Source organism: Pleurodeles waltl, chromosome 4_2, assembly GCF_031143425.1.
Source record: "Pleurodeles waltl isolate 20211129_DDA chromosome 4_2, aPleWal1.hap1.20221129, whole genome shotgun sequence".
Lineage (NCBI taxonomy): Eukaryota > Metazoa > Chordata > Amphibia > Caudata > Salamandridae > Pleurodeles > Pleurodeles waltl.
The window spans coordinates 126,946,959-126,968,219 of record NC_090443.1 but is presented as its reverse complement, the minus strand read 5'-3'; the positions used below and the strand labels follow the sequence as shown (position 1 = coordinate 126,968,219).

At 46.6% G+C, this 21,261-nt stretch overlaps 1 protein-coding gene across 1 annotated transcript in view; it reads right to left on the bottom strand.

Moving 5' to 3' along the window:
• SOAT2 (sterol O-acyltransferase 2) overlaps window positions 1-21,261 on the bottom strand; it is a 608,478-nt gene that overhangs the window by 471,814 nt on the left and 115,403 nt on the right. The window contains exon 2 of the mRNA XM_069230936.1: window positions 18,205-18,263. Coding sequence (XP_069087037.1) covers window positions 18,205-18,263 — 59 coding nt within the window. The remainder of the gene's footprint in view (window positions 1-18,204; window positions 18,264-21,261) is intronic.

Genomic DNA, 21,261 nt, shown 5'->3' with positions numbered 1-21,261 from the left:
GATGCCGAGGGAACCAGTGGGACGGAGGGCGAGGGGAGCACCACAGCAGAGACTGGGGCCAACACAGACTCTGATACCTCCTCCGATGTTAACTCCCTGGTGGTGGCGGACACCTCTGTGACCCCCCCAGCTGCAGGTACAGCTGCCACCCCTGTACCAGCACCGCCCCCCCACTAATCCGTCAGCGAGTTGCCCGTGCCCCCTCACCCAAGAGGGTGGGCATCTCCTCTGCCTCAGGCCCTGACCCAGTGAGCCCTGAGTCTGGAGGCTATTGACCTCCTGAGATCCATCTCTGTAGGATAATCAACCATTGTGAATGCCATCCAGGGGCTGGCATCCCAGATGCAGCAATGCAATGCATTCCTGGAGGGCATTCACTGTGGATTGGCGGCCTAACAAAGATCGATTCAGGCTCTGGCCTCCTCTCTGATGGCAGCCATTGTGCCTGTTTCTACAGTCCCCCTTCCAACTTCCACTTTCCAGTCCCATTCTCCCCAACACCAACCCATCCCAAGCACACATACAGACGTGCATGCACACAACAGAACACACAAGCGCGGCACAGGCAAACACAAGCACCACACTTCATCCCACAGGCACTCACACAAACACCATTCAGTTGCAGACACGACAACACCCACTTCCTCCACTGTCTCCCCCTTCTCCCCCTCCTCTCCCTCCTCCACCTCCCACCCAGTTACATCCACACTCACACCTGCATGCACTACATAAATAGCCACTACCAGCATCATCACCACACCAAGCAGAACACACACCTCACTAGCAGACACATCCACAACATCCATCCACACGTCCTCTGTGTCCTCTCCTACCGTGTCTGTCACCCCCTCCTAAAGGACACAAACGCAAGCACTCAGACACCCAACGGCCATCCACTTCATAACAGCATACAGCCCATCCACCTGGACCCAAATCCACCAAGCATACACCTCCAACAACCACTCCCTCATCCTCCACTCCCATTACTCCCCCTCCTCCCGCCCCAAAGTCCCTAAAAAACGTTTCCTTTCCCAGATTTACCTCTTCCCTCCCCCTTTTCCCGGACCTGCACGTATGGACAGGGTAGCAAGGACACAGCCCAGCACCTCAGCCAAACAGTCCACTGGGACAGTGGTAGCACCACCTACTTGTGGTGGCAGGGATACACTGAAGGGGAAGGATGCAGCACAACCGGGGATGGAGGGGAAGAGTCTGGCACCAGCTGTCAGGAAGGGGAAGGAGCCTGCACCAACTGTTAAGAACGGGAAGGAGTCTGCACCACCAGGCAGAGAGGGGAAGAGCCCATCCACCCCTGCCAGGAAGGGTAAGGGATCCCCAACCCATGACCAGGAGGAGAAGAGGCACTCTACACCAGCGAAGCTGTGAGGCAGGGCCCACACTGCCAGCCGTGGATGTGCTGCCATCACAGAGTGCAGGGGCTGCCGAGGAGCCTCCCCCAACCATCACCAGCATGCAGCCATCATAGAGTGCAGGGTCTGCCCAGGAGCCTCCCCCAACCACCACCAGCATGCAGCCATCACAGAGTGCAGGGGCTGCCCAGGAGCCTCCCCCAGTCACCACCAGCATGCAGCCATCACCGCCAGTGGATGCCATGTAGTCCACCCTGCAGGGGGTACTGTGTGGGCTGCCCCCTCCAGAACCAGTGGGGTATCACCCACTTGAGGGACTGTGCCCTTGCACTCCCCAGGACAAAGCAATGGGCATGATGCCCCCTCCAGTATCAGTGGGGTATTCCTCCACTTCAGAGACTGTGACCTTCCACTCCCCAGGACAAAGCAATGGGCATGTTGCCCCCTCCAGAACCAGTAGGCAAGTCACCCACTTGAGAAACTGTGGCCTTCCACTCCCCAGGACAAAGCAATGGGCATGTTGCCCCCTCCAGAACCAGTGGGGTATTCACCTACTTGAGAGACTGTGGCCTTTCACTCCCCAGGACAAAGCAACGGGCATGTTGACCCCCCCAGAACCAGCGGGCAAGTCACCCACTTGAGAGACTGTGTCCTTCACTCCCTAGGACAAAGCAATTTGCATGTTGCCCCCTCCAGAACCAGTGGGGTATTCACCCACTTGAGAGACTGTGGCCTTGCGCTCCCCAGGACAAAGCAATGGCCATGTTGTCACCTCCAGGACCAGTGAACAAGTCACCCACTTAAAAGACTGTGGCCTTGCACTCCCCAGGACAAATATGTGGGCATTTTGGACCCTCCAGAACCAGTGGGGTATTCCCCCACTTGAGAGACTGTGGCCTTGCACTCCCCAGGACAAAGCAATGGGCGTGTTGCCCCCTTCAGAACCAGTGGGCAAGTCACCCACTTGAGGGGCTGTGGCCTTCCACTCCCCAGGACAAAGCAATGGGCATGATGCCCCCTCCAGTATCAGTGGGGTATTCCCTCACTTGGGAGACTGCGGCCTTCCACTCCCCAGGACAAAGCAATGGGCATGTTGCCCCCTTCAGAACTAGTGGGCAAGTCACCCAATTGAGAGACTGTGGCCTTTCACTCCCCAGGACAAAGCAATGGGCATGATGCCCCCTCCAGTATCAGTGGGGTATTCCCCCACTTGAGAGACTGTGGCCTTCCACTCCACAGGACAAAGCAATGGGCATGTTGCCCCCTCCAGAACCAGTAGGCAAGTCACCCACTTGAGAGACTGTGGCCTTCCACTCCCCAGGACAAAGCAATGGCCATGTTGCACCCTCCAGAACCAGTGGGCAAGTCACCCACTTGAGAGACTGTGGCCTTCCACTCCCAAGGACAAAGCAATGGGCATGTTGCCCCTTCCAGAGCCAGTGGGGTATTCACCCACTTGAGAGACTGTGGCTTTGCACTCCCCAGGACAAAGCAACAGGCATGTTGCCCCCCCCCAGAACTAGTGGGCAAGTCACCCACTTGAGAGACTGTGGCCTTGCACTCCCTAGGACAAAGCAATTTACATTTTGCCCCCTCCAGAACCTGTGGGGGAACTTGAGAGAATGTGGCTTGCGCTCCCCAGGACAAAGCAATGGCCATGTTGCCCCCTCCAGAACCAGTGGGCAAGTCACTCACTTGAGAGATTGTGGCCCTGCACTCCCCAGGACAAAGCAATGGGCATGTTGCCCCCTCCAGGACCAGTGAGATATTCACCAACTTGAGAGAATGTGGCCTTGCATTCCCCGGGACAAAGCAATGGGCATGTTGCCCCCTCCAGAACCAGTGGGCAAGTCACCCACCTAGGAGACTGTGGCCTTGCACTCCCCAGGACAAAGCAATGGGCATGTTGCCCCCTCCAGGACCAGTGAGATATTCACCAACTTGAGAGAATGTGGCCTTGCGCTCCCCAGGACAAAGCAATGGCCATGTTGCCCCCTCCAGAACCAGTGGGCAAGTAACTCACTTGAGAGATTGTGGCCTTGCACTCCCCAGGACAAAGCAATGGGCATGTTGCCCCCTCCAGGACCAGTGAGATATTCACCAACTTGAGAGAATGTGGCCTTGCACTCCCCAGGACAAAGATATGGGCATTTTGCCCTCTCCAGGACCAGCGGGTATTCACCCACTTGAGAGACTGTGGCCTTGCACTCCCCAGGACAAAGCAATGGGCGTGTTGCCCCCTCCAGAACCAACGGGGTATTCACCCACTTGAGAAACTGTGGCATTGCACTCCTCAGGACAAAGCAATGGGCATGTTTCCCCCTCCAGAACCAGTTGGCAATTCACTCACTTGACAGACTGTGGCCTTGCATTCCCCAGGACAAAGCAATGGGAATGTTGCCCCCTCCAGAACCAGTGGGATATTCACCCACGTGAGAGACTTTGGCCTTGCACTCCCCAGGACAAAACAATGGGAATGTTGCCCCCTCCAGAACCACTGGGCAAGTCACCCACTTGAGATACTGTGGCCTTGCACTCCCCAGGACAAGACAATGGGCATGTTGCCCCCTCCAGAGCCAGTGGGGTATTCACCCACTAGAGATACTGCGGCCTTGCACTCCCCAGGACAAGGATATGAGCATGTTGCCCCCTCCAGAACCAGTGGGGTATTCACCCACTTGAGAGACTGTGGCCTTGCTCTCCTCAGGACAAAGCAATGAGCATGTTGCCCCCTCCAGAACCAGTGGGATATTCACCCACTTGAGAGACTGTGGCCTTGCACTCCCCAGGACAAAGCAATGGGCACGTTGCCCCCTCCAGGACCAGTGGGCAAGTCCCCCACTTGAAAGACTGTGGCCTTGCGCTCCCCAGGACAAAGCAATGGGCATGTTGCCCCCTCCAGAACCAGTGAGCAAGTCACACATTTGAGAGACTGTGGCCTTGCAATCCCCAGGACAAAGCAATGGGCATGTTGCCCCCTCCAGAACCAGTGAGAAGTCACCCACTTGAGATACTGTGGCCTTGGACTCCCCAGGACAAAGCAATGAGAATGTTGCCCCCTCCAGAACCAGTGGGCAAGTCACCCACTTGAGAGACTATGACCTTGCACTCCGCAAGACAAAGCAATGGGCATTTTGCCCCCTCCAGAACCAGTGGGGTATTTACCCACTTGAGAGACTGTCTCCTTGTACTCCCAAGACAAAGCAACGGGCATGTTGCCCTCTCCAGAACTAGTGGGGTATTCACTCACTCGAGAGACTGTGGCCTTGCACTCCCCAGGACATAGCAATTGGCATGTTGCCCCCCCCCAAGAACCATGGAGGTGTCCCCGCATCCGGCTGAGGTGCCTACCTATTTTCAAAATAATGCCCCTGCAGTGTTCTAGCCGTATGTGGTCAGGTTTCAAGTTGGCCCTTGGACTGTGCCCTGTGTCCATGTTGGCCCTTTGAACTTTGGACTGGACAGTGTCCCTTTTCTATACAAGTGTACATATTTGTTTCATGGCCAAATCGGATTATTAATTTTGATGTTGAACTAATTACAATCATGTTTGTCAATTCCTGTTGTCCTTGGATTATTCTGCTGTAGTGCAGCTGGTTGTGTGTATGGTGTGTGTGTGTCGGGTGTGTGTGGTGCGTGTGTGTGTCACTCTCTTTTGCCTCCCTCCGTCCCTTGTGTGCTAGGCGGCTGTACTCCCCGTCGTCATCTTCGTCCGCAGTGGTGTTCCAGGTGGAGCATAACGTAGAAGATCACCGGGAAGACTTGCAGCGGCGTGTTACTTCCCTGTGTCTCCAATGGTGAGTCCTTTGACTTTTGTGCTCTGTTTCCGCCAGGCTTTTGATGGCGTTGGGTACCGCCCCGGAAAAGATGGCAGTTTCCAGGGTCTTAATATGGTGGGCGGAACTTTGACTTTCGTCTGGCTGTAGGCGGCTACCGCCGTGGTAGCTGTTGTTTCCACCCTGGCGGTTGGTGTGGTACATTGGCTGTCTGTTGGAGATATCTCCGCCATGGTCATAATTTGGCAGTACTTACCGCCAGCCTGTTGGCTGTATTACTGCCACTTTAGCATCCACCGCCAGAGTCGTAATGAAGGCCATAATGATTTAAACAAAGGAAACCACTGAAATTCAGCAGTTTTAGTTATCCCAGGTAACTGAGTTTCCTACAGCTAGTAGCTCATGTCCCCCCATGCGCATTGTTGTTATCATTTATGTCCTTTCATATTTCATTAGGGATGCTACTGCAGTCATTAAAGATGTTATGAGGGATGTAATATGTGAGGATAGAAGCGGTGCATTGTGAGGGCATTGTTGTTGCATCTGTGTTACAAATGTATTTTTTTTCATTGTAGTCACCTTTAAATACAATGCTAGTGCTGTGTTTCCGAATTAAATTTCTTGTTGATTGTCAACTGTATTTATCTGTTTTATTACTTTCACTTCAATATGATATAATTATATATTGTATATAACTATATAATTATATTATTATTATATATAACTATATGACTGGATAGATGCATCAAAAATTTATCCGGTGAAATAGTTTTATATGATCATTAATTAGGGTATTATTAATAAAATAAAAAATTAACATCATTTTGAAACCAATGGTGCAAACTTTTAAACATGTATTAAAAATTCAAAAATAATGCAAATAATGTAAGCATCATTTTTGTAATCTACATATTAAATAACGTTAGGCAATGTGAATTGAAACCAGTGACCAATAAATGCATGTGGGGCATACCCCCACTGATCGAAGATGCTCTTCACAATCTTCAGGTGGAGACGCCCGTTATGGTCAATACGAGGACCGAGGCTGAGACCCTACTCCCCCTTTCTTATTGCAATACAACAATACAGGTATATTATGTATCAAGAACTGTATTGACCGAACACAAAGGAAATAATGCCTTGAGGGCTAGACTGATAGCCCTTAGTTCAACCAGACTGATGAGGAAACACTGCTCCAGTGGGGCATAGAGGTCTCTGATCTCCAGCTTCTCTGAATAACCCTGTGAAATTAAAGGGAATGCATCCGTCACTACCATGGCCACGGCTGGAGGGGCTGGAATGGTTCTTCTCCACACCTTACGAGACAAGCTCTACTGCAACGTCCATGAAACGCACAATGGAGTCTGCAAGGCTTCTCCTGTGTTGGGACCACTGCCTCCAGTGATACCACTAGACAGCCCTCATCTGCAGGGCATGCATGATTAAGAAGATGCCAGAAGACAACAAACCAATAGGTTGAGGACACACAGGACTGCAATCCAAGACACATACATGTCTTGCATCCATTACAATGGAGGAAAGGCACATCTCAAGGTATACATTAATGCCTCTATAATCAGGAGGTGCAGAAAATGCACCAAGTTGGATTTTGGGCACATATACCGAGAAACCCAAGATATGCAGGTGTGACCATACATATTTCCGACATCCTGACCAAAAGGAAGTGCTGCAAATTGATAGTTGTGCTCACTACAAAGCGCAGGTACTACCTGTGGGGCTTCAGGCTCGGTATGTGGAAGTAGGTGTTCTATAAGTCAAGTGACACCATACATTCTCCAGTCTTGAGTGCCAAAAGAACCTGAGCAAGGGGCAGCATCTTTAACTCCTCCTTTCACAGGAAGAATTTCAAGACCCTGAGGTCCACGATCAGATGAAGACCGCTTTCGGACAAGGATGTACTGTGAGCAGCATCATTGTCTAATTTCCTGCTCTGACACGAACTCCCCAGCTCCTTTCTGATGCAAGGCTACCACCTCATGCAGCGGTAGGAGGACATGGTCCTGAAAAAGGTCTGAACAGGGAAGGGAAATCTGGCAAGGAGACTGCTTGAAAGATAATTCATACCTCTTTTCTACAATCTGTCTTAACACTGGTCTGAAGTTATGGCCTTTCAGGCATGCAGGAACATGAAAACTCAACCTCCTACCAGTTTCAAATGGCCCAACAAAGGGCAACTAGAGCTATTTCCAGTAGTGGCTGGGAAGGAAGAAGAAGAGGAGGAAGAAGTGACTGCCCTTGGTGTTTCGTGGCCTCTACCTTTTCCATGGCCCTTATACTTTTGCAGATTGGATTTCAAAGATTGCTACTCAGTAAGGGCTGCCTGTCATTGATGGAGGTTGAGGCCTCTCTCTTATCCTCAAAACATCTGAAACCCCTGGAATTCCTTCCTTTGCAGCTGTTGACCAAGACAGGGGCCATGGCAGAAATGGCTTTGAAGTGTTCCAAGGTTGGGACAGCCTTCTCCCTAAATAGTTTGGTACCTTCATAGGGACAGTCCATCAAGATGGACTGAACAGCTGGCAAAAAAGCAGAAGTTCTCAGCCAAGCATGTCTCCTAACAGCGACGGATGTCCTCATTGTGCTGACAACTTGAATCTGCTATATCCAATCCAGACTGTATCACCTGCCCAGATGTTGTGTCACTTTCCCTGACCAGGTTTTGGAAATGGGCCTGAAGTTCATGGGATCAGCATACCTGCCATGTCCCGAATGGCATGCACATAGTGTCCTAGCAGACACATTACATTGACTTCCAGGCCAGGCTCCTGGCTGCAAAGATCTTTTTGGCTCAAGCCTCAATTATTTTAGATTCCCTGTCATGCAATGCGGTAGCAAAATTTCCAGATGTGTGTTCAGATGTAGAGGCCAGAATTAATAGGCACTCCGAAAAGTATAATTTTCCAAGAACTGGTTCTCATTTATTTGGTGTTATGCCTCTCTTCTGGACTTATATGTAGGCACTGGATGCTAAAACTTTGAAGTGAATGGCTCCGAAGTCACTGGTGGTAGGGCCTCATCTGAACCATAGTCAACCCCATGGGTGACATCAATGTGCAGGATCACCTCTCAGTGCTGTAAAGTCCAGGTACAGTTGGGGTGGAGCCAGGGCCACAGTCTGTGGTACCAGGAGCTCTGCTTGCATCAGCAGCAGCTCCTGGAGCAAGGGAGACTTGACCAATTCCAATTCCAATCCTAAAGAGGAGTCCAAGAGAGACCTAGGTGAATTACCTTGCTTGTGTTTGCTCCCATTCATCCTCTTCTTCTTATGTTTTTGGTGGGAGGATATTTATACTGACAATGACGCCTGAATCTTAGTTCCTTAGCTCTGGCCATTGAGAGATTAACATTATTTTCTTTAAAGGACCTGTGAATGCATGCTCTGGCACGTCTCGCAAGATTTGGAGTCTGGGTCAGAGGCCAAGCACCACAGAACGTGTCATCGGGGTCAGTGAGTAACATTTGCCCACCACATTCATCCAAATGCTTAAACCGATAACTCCTGGAAAGGGACATTTTGTTGCACTTTGAAGAGTTTTTTTGGAAGAGAATCGATCCCTGGAAATGCAGTGAAGGGAAGGAAAAATGGGAGTTGGCATTGGTACGATCGTGGAGGCGCTTTATGGGGTTGGTTTATTTCACGGGATAACACTTCTGGCATTAAACAGAGTCTGCACCCCATATCGTCAGGGTAAAGCTATGGAGGGAAGTTTTTCTGGACAGTCTTGTACGTGGTGGAGTATTTAAGAGGTGAGAAATCTGAGAGTAGGAGTTTCCATCAGAAGTGGGGTATTTACTAATAATATTCATGGGAGGATATAGGGGGTTTTCTCCCAGGGGGTGGTGTTTATTTGCCCATTTTACCTTGACCAAGACAGGGAGTATTAGATCTAGAGCCCTTACCCCCTGCTTTGCAGAAGGATAGAGGGGGGGATTATTGCTAGGCACTGGAACTAATGTCACCCTCTGCCGACCCCAGATCATCCGCATAATATTTTATAAAAATCAATAGATCGGAATGGGTGCTGCAGCACTCACATATTCCAGGGTTTCAGACTTATATGTGAAAAATTGGTCAGAAGAATGTTCAAAATAATTTTACTTGTTGAATTTTAGTTTCTAATACATTAGCTTGAGATTATAAGACGAAATAATGCAACAGTTAATACAGACATTACCAACTTATTAAAAAACATATCCTCCAGTATATGGTGCACACCCTCACACTTCCTCTTCCTTCCATGCCTTGAATCACTGTGTTAAACATTGAATTAAATGTGCCAAAGGGTGAGGGATAACTAGTCTGGTCTTATCAGGTTCCCACATCATCCCCTGTCTGCAGAATGACTGCAGTCACAGTGGAAAGATACAGCTTGTCCTTCCTCTGTGAATTGGGAACCGTGGTAACACTCAGAAATTATGCTTTTCCCAAGTATGATCGACTTTGCACCACAGTTGATCAGTTTCTTTGTGGATCACTCCAGCAAGTAGAAGAGATGAGCTGCCTGGTCACATCTCAGTTGATATAGGATCCCCAATTCAATGATAGCATCCTAATTTTATCTTCCTTATCCTCTCCCCCTGCCCCAGTACAGAAAACCTGAAGTGTCCTAATGTCAAACTACTTTATGGGTAGGGATAAAGTATGACAATGTGTACATTTTTCAAGAGGGCTGCCATTTAATTTGCTGAGATTTTTCTTATCTAGACAATAATGTGGTTGTGTCAGCTCGTGATGCGTGTTTTGATGCATGCAGTGAAGAATTGCACTATTCCACTGTAAAGTATCTTGACAGAATGGAGAAAACCATACACCTATATGCACAAAACACCTGTAGCCCACTGAAAATGGGTACATACTGTAGTGATCAAGGATCCGCAATAAGGTTGAGACCCTTGAGCTTTGACAAATTACCTTTAAACTCTGAAATTGATTGAAATCTTCGCAGCTTCCCCAAAAGGGCAGTAAAGTTGATCTCACGACTGCTACTGTCATTAGAATATTTCCCACAAAAGCAATGAGCTTAAACACGTCTCTCCTTAATTCGAGTCCCTGGATCGATAAGTTTTTATGGATGATTCTTTGTGTTAAAGGCTCAAGGAAGAAATCAAAGAGGAGCCGAGGACAGTGGTCACCTCTGACATGCCCCCTACAGATGTTCACCTTTTTCTGAAATGCATCAATTTATTCTTATCTTAGCTGTGGGATTTGTATAACTGGCTAGGAGGCACACAGCCCAGCTGCTCACCCTGTGCGTGTCCTCTAGGAAGTTCAAGTCCATTCTATTAAATGCCTCTTCAGCATCTACTGACAGCCATACTATTTCTTTGCTTTTCCATACTCTCTATAACAATGAATTCCTATTGGTATGGTTGGCTAAAAATGGACATGAGCCCGTCTAGAGCTGTGGTTCCCAACCTTTTGATTTCTGTGGACCCCCACTTTAACATTGATGGAACCCAGGGACCCCCACTGAATCATCATGGGAATCCGGGGACCCCCACCTGAGTCATTACTGGACGCTGGGGACCTAATTTGTCAATATTTGTTCATATTTTTTAATTTTCTAGGCTCTCGCGGACCCCCTGAGAAGGCTTTGCGGACCCCCAGGGGTCCCCGGACCACAGGTTGGGAACCACTGGTCTAGAGTAATGGTCAATAATTTTGTAAAGATAGTGGTATACAGTGGCTGAGGAGAAAGATAAACCTAGAAAATGCGCATAGGAATGCTCCTTACTGGGCTTAAGGATAAGGAAGGTAGTTTGCCATCTCTATCGTAGCGGTCACCCTCTTGGAACTGGTGAAGTCATTTAATAAATTTTTGAGGGCTGGCAACAATTGTAGTGAGAACATTCTGTGGAAGTTTTCTGTGTCCTTGTGTGGTCAAGGGGCCTTCATAACTGTAAGGCTGCATATCGCCACAAGGGCTTCTGCATCGCTCAGTGGTATATTCATGGCTTCCATGTCCTCCACCTGGGTCTTTGGTAAGGTTACCATGTTCAGGAGGTCCCTCATATTGGCCTCCTGAGTGTGTTCCTTGGTGTATAAGTGCTGGTGAAAGTTCTCTTTTTTCCTCACTCTGGCACCACTTCCTTCATCACTCCCTTCTACTACAGAGCTCTGGACTGATGCACCCTCGGTTGTCTTATTTCCTGCATCATACTACTTGTATCTGTTAAACATTTTTTAAAATCTTTTATGGCCACCACCATATTATATACCAACTAATCTGTGATTATGTTTGTTTATGCCTAGGTTCGACCTCAGTTAAGTCAGGTTTGATTGTGTGTGTCTAAAACAAATGAGCATGTAGCTTACACAATATAGGCAACATTAAAAACTGAAAGTCAAATGAAGAAAGAACTTCTATTACCTCCACGCCCCTCCCGTGCCCCTTTCAGTCCATTAGACACCAGTCAGCAGCTATACAACAGAATAAAATGTCCCTCCCTATACCGCCTTCTTCCGTTTTTTTCTTAACTACGTTGGATGCCGATGTCTCTTTTGGCGGGGCCACGGGCTGATGTTTTTTTCTTACCAGATTTTCAGATTCGGAGCCTGGTTTGTGCTTCCTGCATTCTCCTGCGCGCGGGAGAGGGGAGTACACCTGAGTATGTATGCCGTGAGTGACGAGGTCCCGTGAAAGGATCCCACGTGCAGCGGTGGAACAGGGAGGTGCAGCGCTCAAGTCTGACACTGTCTTGGGGTGAGTGAGGGTGTTTGGGATTGATGTATTATTTTTAAAGCATTTTTTTGTCATCTTTGTGATTGGAAGGTCCATGGGCAGCGGGGAGCTGGGCGATTGGCCCATTTTAAGCCAGGTTCCTCGTTTTTATTCAACTTGCTGTATCCAGGCCCAGCTCCAGGAATTTTCATATGGATGGGCCAGAGTTGCATTCGGGTGGACCGTTGCAGGCCTAATTTGTGGCTTCTAGAGGTAGCCTGCAAACATCATATGCACTTCAAAAACATGTTTGCCCCATGATACAAAGGATACATTCTGTGTGCACACATTGCATGTAGAGTTGAAGGGTATTTTAATTGCCTGTCTACTCCCTTTGTTAACCATTTCCCAACCTATCCATCTAAAGCACATGTGCAAATTCCTCCTCTTTACGCTGACTTTCTGGTTGACCACCCTCGAGATGGGCTGTACCAGCATGCTTGTAGAGAGCAGATGCACAATAATGCCAGCCCTTTTACTGGCCTGCTCTGAAACTAGGATATTTCTGACTAGATGAGATAAAGGATGGCTCTCAAATTCTGTATGTGGTAGCAGAGTGGACTGGCCATTTATCTCTTTGGGCATTTCTCCACGAAGAGGTGGAATTGGGTCCAATAGATGCCTGCTTCTGAAGGGGCAGGACTGCCTCCAGCAAGACCTCAGTGGAGGTGGGCAGGCCACTGAAGATTCAAGCCAGATGTCTGGCTCAGCTTAAGGTCCTTCCAAAACATGCAGAACGTTCATTTGGCTTCTGCCTGCTGCCCATGGTATAACATCATATGCCAAGGATAAAAGACAAAAAATTAATCTTTCCTGCATCACAGGAAATCGAGATACCCATCTAGTGGCTGAATAGCGCAATGTAAAACTAGAAAACATAAGATCATTCTTGACTTCCCTGCTTGACCAAACTATGTGAGCCTAAGTGAATATTTATTTCCCAGAGCTTCCTTTTTTCATGATCACACCAGAGGGCACCTTTAAATAGGTGTTCAGGATGTGCACTTTACAAAAACCTTTTCTATCTGATTTAGTCTACTATAATGGTGCACCACATGCGCTAAGAATCTAAGCAACTCCTAGGGCACACAAAACATTTGAGGGCATGAATATTTCTGTTGATATTAAAAAACTATCACTTTTAATAAATACCTCTCAATCCAGTGATATAATCTGATGTACTAAGGTGCAATGCTCCTGCATGTTAAAGAAAAGTAAATTTTTGCTTTTGAAGAGATTTTTTCTTATTTTACATGAGATTTGTTGTAGAATGCACATGGCAAACTTTTTCAGGACCCAGCTCATTCCCAGGCTCCTAGAGCCAAGCCAAACTCTTAGCTTTTCCACATAATTTGTTCGCTCACCCAAGTCTTGAGCTGGGCCTATGTGTCTAGCCGGGCCTGTCTTGGGGCCCTCCTTGTCTCTCTTAGAGCTTTTCAAGGCCTTGTAAGATGCACTCTTTTTCAAGTCTGTTCCTAAATAGTAACCTAAAAAGTGATTTTACCCTGTTAATGTCAAGAGAAGATTTCAGAGGTGGGAGTACCAGGTGACTAACACTGTGCAGGATCCCTCTTTGCCAGCCTTTGGAGAGAGAATCTCTCTATTACTACCTCCACCTAACCACAGACTATGCAACGCACCCCCATCCAGCCCTATTTATCCACTTTGCTACCATTGCCCTCCCATGTGGCTAATCTCACAGTTTACCTTGCTCCCCAGCCCCTTAACAGCCACCATCCACCTCCACTTTCATTATCCCTTTACTGTTGCAATAATCACAAAAGTGCCTATTAGAGATGGATTTTTAATGTCCTTGTGGGAAATCACCTAAGGTCATAAAGTTTCAGTTTTAGTCTTAAAACAGTTAATATAAGGAAAACGCACTTTAAAATGTGAAATACAGTTCTCGATGACCCATCTGATAATTAAAAAATACAAAAACAGAAAGGCCATGTTAATAATGAAAACAACTATTTTACACAAATTATGTATCATGGCTGGGTTTTGAAAATTCTTAAAACGATAATAAATGGCCAGGCACTCTAACTTTAATGTTGCTATCTGCCACGCAGCACGATCTAATAAAGCAGCAGCTGTAGGTTCAGGAAAGGTGCCACTTTTTAACTTCTTTCCTCCAGTGCTGAAGAGTAATAGGAGGTAGAAAAACAATGTTCAGCTGCCAACAGGGAGGAACATTTTATTTAGTATGTTGTGCATTTTTTATTGACTTTGACGTCATCACTGGGAGTGCCAAGGGTCATGTTTGGGTGGGCCTGGCCAACACTGCCCACTCGCTAGAGCCGGGCCTGGCTATATCATTGCCTTTCTTGGACATTACTGATATGGTGGACTGGAGAACAAGGAAGATGAAACATGTTTTAGCCACAACTTCTTCCTCAAACCTTCTGCGAGCAAAGGGTTTGCTCATGATGCCTCTTATGTCCAGAGATGAAGTTCAGGACATGATTGAGGCTGCAGTGTATAGAACCTCGAAGTCACGGTCATCTTGACCAGTGAACAGCACTAATCTGGCAACTTGGGTGCCTGATGATGATTCCACAACTTCACTAATGGAGACTCCTATTTCTTTGGGCAATATGTCAGGAGAGAAGAGATGTGGGAGATTCTCTTTCAAGTTCAGGTCAATTTAGGCTTTCATCCCTTCCAGTCTGTACATGATAGCAGAGCTCTTTTTCCACAGTGTGTAAAACCATCTGGTTTGGCTATACCTTTCCATGGTCCAGTCAAATACATGGTGATGGGAGAATGTAAGGACATTGAGGAAGTTCAAGCTCCTCGCTTCCTAGAGAAGTTGTATTTACTGGTTGGGGAGGATCATCTACCACATTCAGTTAAACGGGATACAATTTTAGCCACACTAATAGGAAAGGCTATGATTAATCCAGAGGGTTGTATGCCAACAGATGCCACTGATAAGGGGGTGGATTCCAGTCTTAGGATGGCTTTTTCAGCAGAAAATTTAGCCTTGAAGGCAAATGTTTATTTGACATGTTCAACTCAATAATTAGTACAGGTCTTTGATAAACTGGCGGTGGCAGTACAGGATGGTATGGAGTGTTCGGCCTTGTTGACTGCCATCAAGCAACAAGCTAGAGTTTTGACAGATATTTCTTTAGATGCGATTCAGTCCTCTGCCATGTTGAGTGGAGCATTGATCACTGCCAGACTAAATTTCTAGATGAAACAGTGGACCCTGCAGAGAAAACCTCTCTACTGAAAATCCCATCCAAAGAGTCTTTCCTTTTTGGTGATCAGTTGAATACCATAATCTCTAAGGCATTCAAAGAGCGTAAGCACTGTATGCCTTCTAAAGGAAGGTGTAGCAGGAAGATAAAGGTTAGATTATTTAGAGCACCTCCTAAGCATGAGTCTCACTCTACCTCGTTCAAGCGTAAGAGATTCCAACAAAGGTCTTTGTTCCCAAAGAAGGATCTTTTAGGCTGAAGGAACCAACAAAGAAAAGGTCCTGACAATTACTGACCTCTAGGATCTCTTCCAGTGGGAGGAAGTATTCAGCATTTTTGCCAGGCAAATATCAGGATGTTACGGATCACTGGGTGTTGGACATACTGGCCAATGGGTATGCAATCGAGTTTGTGAACTGACCACCAGATACTGGAGTCTCAATCACTCGTCTGTCTTCTGTTGGTTCGAAGTGTTTGCCACTGTTGGATCGTTTTAAGGATCAGCTAAAAAATGATGCAATTTGCAGAGTACCAGAGGCAGAGAGAGGCACCAGAGCCTATTTCATTCTCTTTTTGGGTTCAAAAGGCACTGGGGCATTTCGGCTTGTTCTGGAATTTAAATGAGTGAATTCTTGGATCAAATCAATCCACTCTCGCATGATCATGCTGCAGTCCATCCTTCCTATGATGCATCCAGGAGACTTTTTGGCATCTGTAGATCTCTAGGGTGCTTACCAGCACATCCCCATCAGATCTCCTTATCAGCGACTGCCATGGAAGGCGACCACTTCCAGTTCCGTGTCCCTCCGTTTAGGCTCAAATCCTCCCCATGGTTCTTTATAAAGGTCCTGGCCCCTTTAATTGACAATCTGCATTCCATGGAAATCTTCATTGATCCCTATTTAGACAACTTTCTCATACAGCTTTCAGGAGAGCCCTATTGTGGATTCAAGTGCAGAGGGTCTTGGCAGTTTTTCAGGATCATGGATTTCTAGATCAGTTGGGAAAAGTCGGCCCTGATTCCCCCACAGGATCTTGTGTTCACCAACACTCATTTTCAGACTCTGGTAGGCACAGTGACTTTGCCAGAAAAAAGGCTCTGACCTCTTCAATCACATGTGCAAAAGCAGTTGAACAAGGAGATCCCAAAGGCATTAGAGTTGTTGCAATTCCAGGGCCATTTAGCTTCAACAGTCTTCCTGGTCCCCTGCTTCAGGTTCCTTTTGCACCATCTGCTGAACTGGATTCTGTGCAGTTGGTCTACTGCTTCCAACAATTTGTCAGTTGTTCAGGATGACAACCATGTGTGGGCAGATCTCTCTTGGTGGTTGGTTCGGGAGCATCTTCTGAAGGGTGTTCTTCTGGCTCCTAATGCTCCAGTGATTGTGATGACAGACACCAGTCTCTTGGGATGGGGTTCCTGGTTGGATATTTTTCAGGTTCACAGATTTTGGGCTGTCAATGAAGAACAGAAGCCCTCAGATTAGATATCACTGAAGGCGGTGTGTTTAGCCCTTTGGAGGTTCAATCCTCTGTTTCTGGGGAAGGCGGTGGTAGTCCGCACAGAAAACCTGGTGACTAAGACTTATGTCAACATGGAGGGGTGGTCCAGGTCTCTGGACTTGAACATTCTGGACATTTTCAATTGGGCTTAGAGATTGATGCTGCTCCTGTCTGATGTCTACATCCAGGGGAAGAAGAATGTAAGAGCAGTTCTTGTGAGTTGGGACATTCTCTCATCCCTGAATGTTTCTCTACAGCCTGCTCTATTCAGCCTTATTGTTCATCGTTGAGGGTGGCCATTTCAGGATCTCTTTGCTTCTCTGGAGAACGCCAACCTCCAGATGCTTTGTTCAAGTGGGAGATATTGTCAGGCATAGGCAATGGATGGTTTGAGGTGTCCATGGCCAGCCTGTCTGAAATATGCATTTCTTCCCTTTCCTTTGATCAGGTCATTTCTAGTGAGTGTCTGGTGAAACAGAGCACCAATAGTCCTCCCTTCTTCCAGCTGGAAATGGGCGAATTGGTTTCCTCTTCCAGAGTGCTTGAAGGTAGGTCAGGAATGGAAGTTACCTACAGTTCCTCCTCCTCTTGACTTGCCAGTCATGAATAAAGGATTTAGCACCTTGAGACCCTACGGGTGATTAGCCGCACTCTGCAAATCCTTGATTGATCGATTGAAAGGATATTGATAAAGTCACAGCTGACGGCTTGGAGGTTGAGCGGAAGGGTTTAGTTGATCAGTGGGTTCCAGAGGATCCTGTGGTTATGCTTCAAGCACCTCGGTGCTCTTCTACTTATTGTGCTTATTCAAGGCTATGGGGTCTTTTTCACTTTGGTGTGAGAGAAAGGAGGTTGATCCTATTTCAGCTAGGATTTTCCTGATTATGGAATTTGTATAGAGTGGTGCTCATTTAGGTTTAATAGTGGTATGCTAAAATAACAGTGGGTTACTATAAGAGCCTTACGATGTCTTTGACGAACTTGAAAGAGGAGGAAGGATTAATGCCTAGTTTCTTTCATGGGTTGTTTAATTTGTTTCCGAGGCGTTTTCTGCATTGTGAAATTTGCCTTTGGTGTTGGATGCTTTAACTGGGCCTCCATTTGAGCCTTTAGCGCTCATAGACTTTACGTTTCTTACATTTAGGACATGTTTTTGGTGATGACTGCATCCGCTAGACAAGTGGAGGATCTAAGAGCATTATGGAGTCGGCATCCTTTTTGCAAAATCTTTCAGTTGTCTTCTTTTCTGGCTTGCTATGTCTCAATTTGTGCTGAATGAAGGCAAGAAAGACAACCTAATTGTGTTACTCATAGGCCTAGTCCCTCGCCTTCATTCAGAATCCCTCCCACCCTCCTAGTACGAAACAACTGGGTTGCATGGGTGGCTGAGGTAATTTACATACAGGAGGAGGCAGTGTACTGAGGGACTTTTATTCTGTTCTACAGCTAATGGTTGGTGTCCAGTAGAGGCAAGGGGGCTTCAATTTGTGCTGAATGAAGGCGAGGGAGTAGGGCTATGAGTAATCCAATTACCAGTAAGTAATTGAAGCATTTCTATGGTCAGAGATATATTCTTCATCTGAGTAAGCAGCAGGACCAGACTTACCTCCATATGTCTCTTCCAGTGAATAACCCCTGTGACACTGTCCACATGTTCTAGGTTACCTAGGGAGAGAAAAAATATGGAATGAGTCCTACACTCATTAGCAGATTCAGAGCATTCACCGGCAAGCAAGGCACATCTCCAGTAGTATGCCTGTTGCTTGTTGTGTTCCCATTGCTGACAGTGTAGATAGCAGCATAATGCAGAAGAAAAGACTGAATGGCATAAGGCCACACACAATAGCTGACGACTGAGTCTCAATTGGTTATTTGAGTGCACTGAAGTAATTACTTAGAGAAGTGTATGTGTTAGAAGTAAGTCAAAATGAGAATTTAGTTGACTAAAAATGTGAGTGCCATTTGTAACAGAAGAATAGTAAAAGGTTATTCTCAATCTTTTTATATTTACAAACAGTTCAATGTCTGAGAGATCTCAGAATACATTTTGTCATTTTACATCTTTAAGAAAACATGCGTATTACAAGCAAGATTTTTAGTGCTTTCTTTTAAAGCAATGCCTCTATAATGACATTTTGGCACAACAAAGTGCATTTAAGTTAAACAACCCACTTTAAAACTTTGCCAAAAGAATACCCTTCACCGAATGGATATTTGACAATGCTGATTTAATTATTGTAGGCTGTCCACTGCTCCTGAAAACACAGCAGTCAGTTAGGCAGTTACAATTTCCTCTCTGTGAGCAAGATTCCTTGAACACAGCATACCTATTTTGGGCATATGTTTCATTGCCTCCTTGGTATCACACAACATTTTCAGGCATCAGTCATCATATTCCAGCGGTCCCTATGGGCTGCAGCAGTTATTCTGCCACACAAAGGGAGCCCATACAAAGGGTTCAGCAGGCCTGCCATTGCAGTCTGCGTGAACCGGGTGCATGCATCTGGTTTCTCTACAGGTCACTGCACCAGGTCATTGTAACTTACCCCTATTGTAGGCCCTTTCAGCCCTGAGGGCCGGGTGTAGGTACCTGTGTGTGAGGGCGCCCCTGCACTAGCTGAGGTACTCCTACAAACTCGAGCACCATTTTACTGGACTTTGAGTGTGGGGATGCCATTTTATATATCAAACACCTATATTCTCACAGCCTGCCATCACCCACACAACACAAAACTACAGTATACATTTCTCTCAGTCTCAGCCTTCCAGATACACGCTCTCTGCTCATACTAACCAACAACACTATCCGCTGTTTGCTCCACACAGACCACCTGTCATCATAACAATGCCCAAACCCTGCCTTCAAACACACCATCTACAAACACTCTTCCCCTCTCTTCACGAATTACACACAACCATACAATCCCCACATTTCACTCCACCACACATTATCTCTTCCAGTCATCGCAACTAACACTAACTCCCCTGACACACATCCATCACCTCTTACACACCTCATACATTCAGCTCCAAAACACATCAACACCCCATCTAACACTCTAATTCCACTCACCAGCACTAACTCACATACAAATCCCTCACCAAAAACAAGTACACCAATATCCCCGCTCACTATTCCACAAAAACAATACAGACCACAAACATCAGCACATCAAATCAACACAAACTTACATTACACTTATCGTCATACCCACTCCCACCCTCAGGACTACACAGGAATACAAATTCCAGCCTACCTCCACCCCTACTTTCTCACTCTTCACAAGCACCTACCACAAGCACCCCAACCCAGCAACTTTCATTCACTCGCCTCTCCTCCATTGCACAATTTAGAGCCTTACATCATGATCCACATGCTCCTCCACCACCCCTAACCCATACTCCATCCACACTAAACAAACGCAAACAAAATAAAAAACTTGCCACTCATGGCAAGCTCGCATCCCCTTGTCTATTACATAATAAGACTACCCTACAAAAAACAATACACTCTTCATGGCTCTCTCAGCCACCAAGTCCACCACCCACACACACAGACCCAACAAAATGCCTCCTTAAACTGCTGGAAGAGGAACACTATATTGAAAAGCAAGACTATTGTGAGCCTCAAACAGTTATCACAACTAGCAACACTCCTGCTTCAAGCTCACATTATACTACTTACCCTTCTCCTAAGCAAAACAACACTACCACTAGCACACCTTTTCTAAACTGCCAGCTCATAAATGCTCGATCACTCTAAAAAAACAAGTACCACATCTACGACCTGCTCACAGACACACAACCTGACTTACTATTCATAACTGAATCCTGGTTGGGAGACGACATGGCCCCAGTGTTGCATAAAGCCGTTCCTCTAGGCTATCAAACCGTAGCACAAAACCGTTTAGGAAAGAGAGGAGGTGGACTAGCTATTATATTCAAACAGGCATTGAACCTCAGTAAAACAGACAACATCTCCATACAAGGTTGTGAAGGCCTCCTTACCAGATGCCACCCTACTCCAAGTTCCTCCTGTAACTTTCTCTTCCTTTACAGACCTCCACCTAACAACTCCACATTCCCGGATGCTTTCCTAGACACAGTCTCAAGCCTTATTACACTATACTCCAACCTATGCATTCTTGGGGATCTAAACATTTGGTTTGACAAACCCAATATGCCCCATCCAAAAGCTATCACCACTGGCCTAGTCGCGTTGAACCTACATCAGATTGTACACAATCCCACACACATTGCTGGACACATCCTAGACGTCATTTTTGCTAAGCCTGAACTAGCTACTGTTCATAGCATCACGCCAATCACTTGGTCAGACTACCATTTGATAACTTTCCGACATACAACTCCACAAATCAACACACTCCACAACTACTTGCATACATACACCTATCGACCATGGAGCAAACTCAATTTGGATGACTTAGAAACACAACTAACAGCCAACACAGATCTAGATACAATTAATTCTGTGCCAAAACTTTATGAGTGGCTACAGGAAGCTTTTGATATCCTAATACCACTCAGAAAAACTAAACGCAACAAAAGAAAACCAATACCTTGGAGAAACACAGAACTTAAAAAGATAAAGCAACAAATCAGAAAGTTGCAGCGGACCTGGCTCAAAACAAACAGTCAAGAC